Here is a 2,733-nt window from a genome sequence, read left to right as displayed (position 1 = left end):
GTTCGCGTTTAATTGGCTGAGTGTGTAAAAGTTGTTGCAAGCTTTCTATGAAGCCATCATTTCTTTAGTCTTGCATGCTGCCAAACGAAATAATGAAGTGGAAGGTTTGTGCATGCTAGAAACTAAAGGGGGGGGGGGGGGGGCATTGAAGAGGACTAAGAAAAAATATTTTAATATATTTACAATCCCCCCCCTTTTTTTTATGGGCCTTCTTGTTGAGCAGCCTGCCCTAGCAGGGCTAAGACTTTTTGCACTGTTCTCCATAAAAAATAGCCGCAATCTGTGTCTCCCTTGTTGCTTTGTGCTCTGCTTGTGCCATTCTGAGCTCCTCGAGGGCTCTATTTAGCCAAGGAAGGACACATTTTCATTTGAGTGACATGTTTTCCGCCTGTTGCGCAAACAGGTATTTATAATACTGCCTGTCTGCAGCCTGCAGGTGGTATGCTAGGCCTCCAAGCTGGTTCTGGACAACACGGTCCCGGTCAGCGTAGGCCTGATGGTGGTGGTCGCCCTTCCAACGGCAGCAGTGCTGCCTCAGGCTGAAGGGGCGCCTCATCCTCGTCCAATTGCCAGTCCAAAGGCTGGTAATCTTTCGTTCCCCGGACTTCGGCATCTTGAGGAAAATGACCCCGGTGGCCACAAAGACCTTGTGGCCGAAGGCCCAACCTTCCGGGCCAACCACGTTAGTTGCTGGCCGCACATTGACTGGTGCTTTGCTAACCCTGAGTACAATCCACAATAATGTTTTTAATGTCACCCCTGTACATAGTTCGAGTGCACTCTTATTTGTTTCTCAGGAAATCGTTTTGTGTGCATGTGGATCAAGCTCGATCGCTCAGCTCTCAACCGTTGTGGCTCTTGGTTTTGAAAGTAGCTAGGCTTGAGCGGAACCAGTCTACGGTGTAAAAATCGAACCCGGTCGTAGCTGTTGCGGCTATTATTTCTGAAAGTAGCTGGGTTCGTGTAGAGCCAGTCTGCAGTGTGTTTGTCAAGCCCGATCGTAGCTGTTGTGGCTATTAGTTGTGAAAGTCGCTGGGCTCGAATAGAGCCAGTCTATGGTGTGCAGGTCAAGCGCAATCTTAGCTGTTGCATCTATTTTTTTGAAAATAGTTTGCTTCAATTTGGGCCAGTGCGCAGTGTTGATGCAGGCCACCCGATTTTCTGGTTGCTTGTCCCTGTGCTTCTTTCCAGTGATAAAAAGAATACCATGCTAAGTAGCAGGTGTGCTCAGGGTGATACCAAGTTTAGTGAGTGTATGCCGGTCGGTGCTTAATAGATGGTACTAGCTTACTGCTCAATATGTGCAAGCAGAGAATGACTTCTTATTAATTGTGTTCCAAAAAAAAAATTAGACGTTTACAATTCCCTGTAATGCCGAATAAGAATGCAGCTCTTGAGGAGGGTACGGAGAGGTGGGTATTGTGCGTTTACCTTAAGTGCGCAGAGTGACCACATTTCTGGGACGTGGATTTGGGGATGAAGAAACGACATACAGCTGCCGAGCTGCCATCTTGTTTATCAGGCGGGAAGAAAGGGGAAAAATAGAAACAATAGTGGAGCGGCTGCACGACCTTAGCGCTGGATTCGTGGTGCCATCTGGTAACGGTCCATTACACTACCAACACTCCCCCTTAATGGACTGTCGCCACGTCCACGTTCTTGACACCCCAACGTTCACAATGCTTGAGGTTCAGCCTTCCATTCAAGGCCTTGGTGAAGAGGTCTGCAGAGTTACTCGACGATTTGTTGTACTGGAGTTGCAGCTTTCCTTCTTCCACCTTTTCTCTCAGGAAGAAGTGCTTCAGATCAATGTGCTTGCTTCTCTCCGACGTGACTTGATTTTTCGCCAGCGCAATTGCACCCTGGTCGTCAACCAACAAGACCTGTGGTTCCTGTAGAAACTCGTGCACACCAAGCTCCTTCATGAAGTTCTCTAGCCACATAACTTCCTTTGTAGCATGACACATGGTCATATACTCTGCTTCGACGGTTGACAGTGCAGTACTTTGTTGTTTCCTGCTGCTCCAGGAAATTGCAGCGCCGGCTAGCGTCAACACATAACCATTGAATGACTTCCTGTCAGCCTTGTCACTAGCCCAGTCTGCATCGCAAAAGACCTGCACACACTTCCCAGTTCTTTGATAGATTAGTGCACAATTCTTCGTCTGCTTCACATAGCGAAGGATGTGCTTTATGCCACTCCAGTTCTCTTCTGTGGGATGTTCGTTTAACTGACTCACGTAAGTGGTGGCAAAAGCCATGTCCGGTCTTGTTCCTCCGACAAGGTAAAGCGACGCACCAATTGCCTGTCTGTACTTGCGCGGCAGGTCTTCTCTCATTCGGTCGTCGCTCTCTCCTCTTTGGTACTTGCTTCCAGGATCCAAAAGAGATGATGCTGCCTTAGCATCTGCCTTGCCTTGATCAGACGGCATAGACCGTCTGATCGAGGGTCAGTTTTCCATCCCTTTCTCTTTTCATTCATATGGAAACGATGTGGCTGGCTTCCCCCAGGTCTTTTGCGTCAAATTCGCTTCCTCCTCTTCTGCGATGATCAAGAGGTCATCAACGTAGACTCCTACAATGAGCTTCTTATCTTTGCTGACATATAAACAGGGGTCTGCTTTCGATCTTGTCATCCCCTGCAACTTCAGCAGTTTGTCCAAGGTGAGATTCTACTCCCTTCCAGACTGTCGCAGTCCATACAAGCTCTTCTTTAGAAGGCAGACTTCATCC

General features: G+C 48.2%; 1 protein-coding gene across 1 annotated transcript; it reads right to left on the bottom strand.

The window, feature by feature from the left end:
* Positions 1–1,631: 1,631 nt before the first annotated feature.
* LOC121836546 (secreted RxLR effector protein 161-like) lies at positions 1,632–2,261 on the bottom strand. Its single transcript, XM_042291473.1, has one exon. It carries the CDS (start codon positions 2,259–2,261, stop codon positions 1,632–1,634), a length of 630 nt encoding a protein of 209 aa, XP_042147407.1.
* Positions 2,262–2,733: the final 472 nt, after the last annotated feature.

The sequence above is a fragment of the Ixodes scapularis genome, unplaced genomic scaffold (assembly GCF_016920785.2).
Source record: "Ixodes scapularis isolate PalLabHiFi unplaced genomic scaffold, ASM1692078v2 PGA_scaffold2__306_contigs__length_199485367, whole genome shotgun sequence".
Classification (NCBI taxonomy): Eukaryota; Metazoa; Arthropoda; class Arachnida; order Ixodida; family Ixodidae; genus Ixodes; species Ixodes scapularis.
This window is presented reverse-complemented; position numbering and strand designations above follow the sequence as displayed.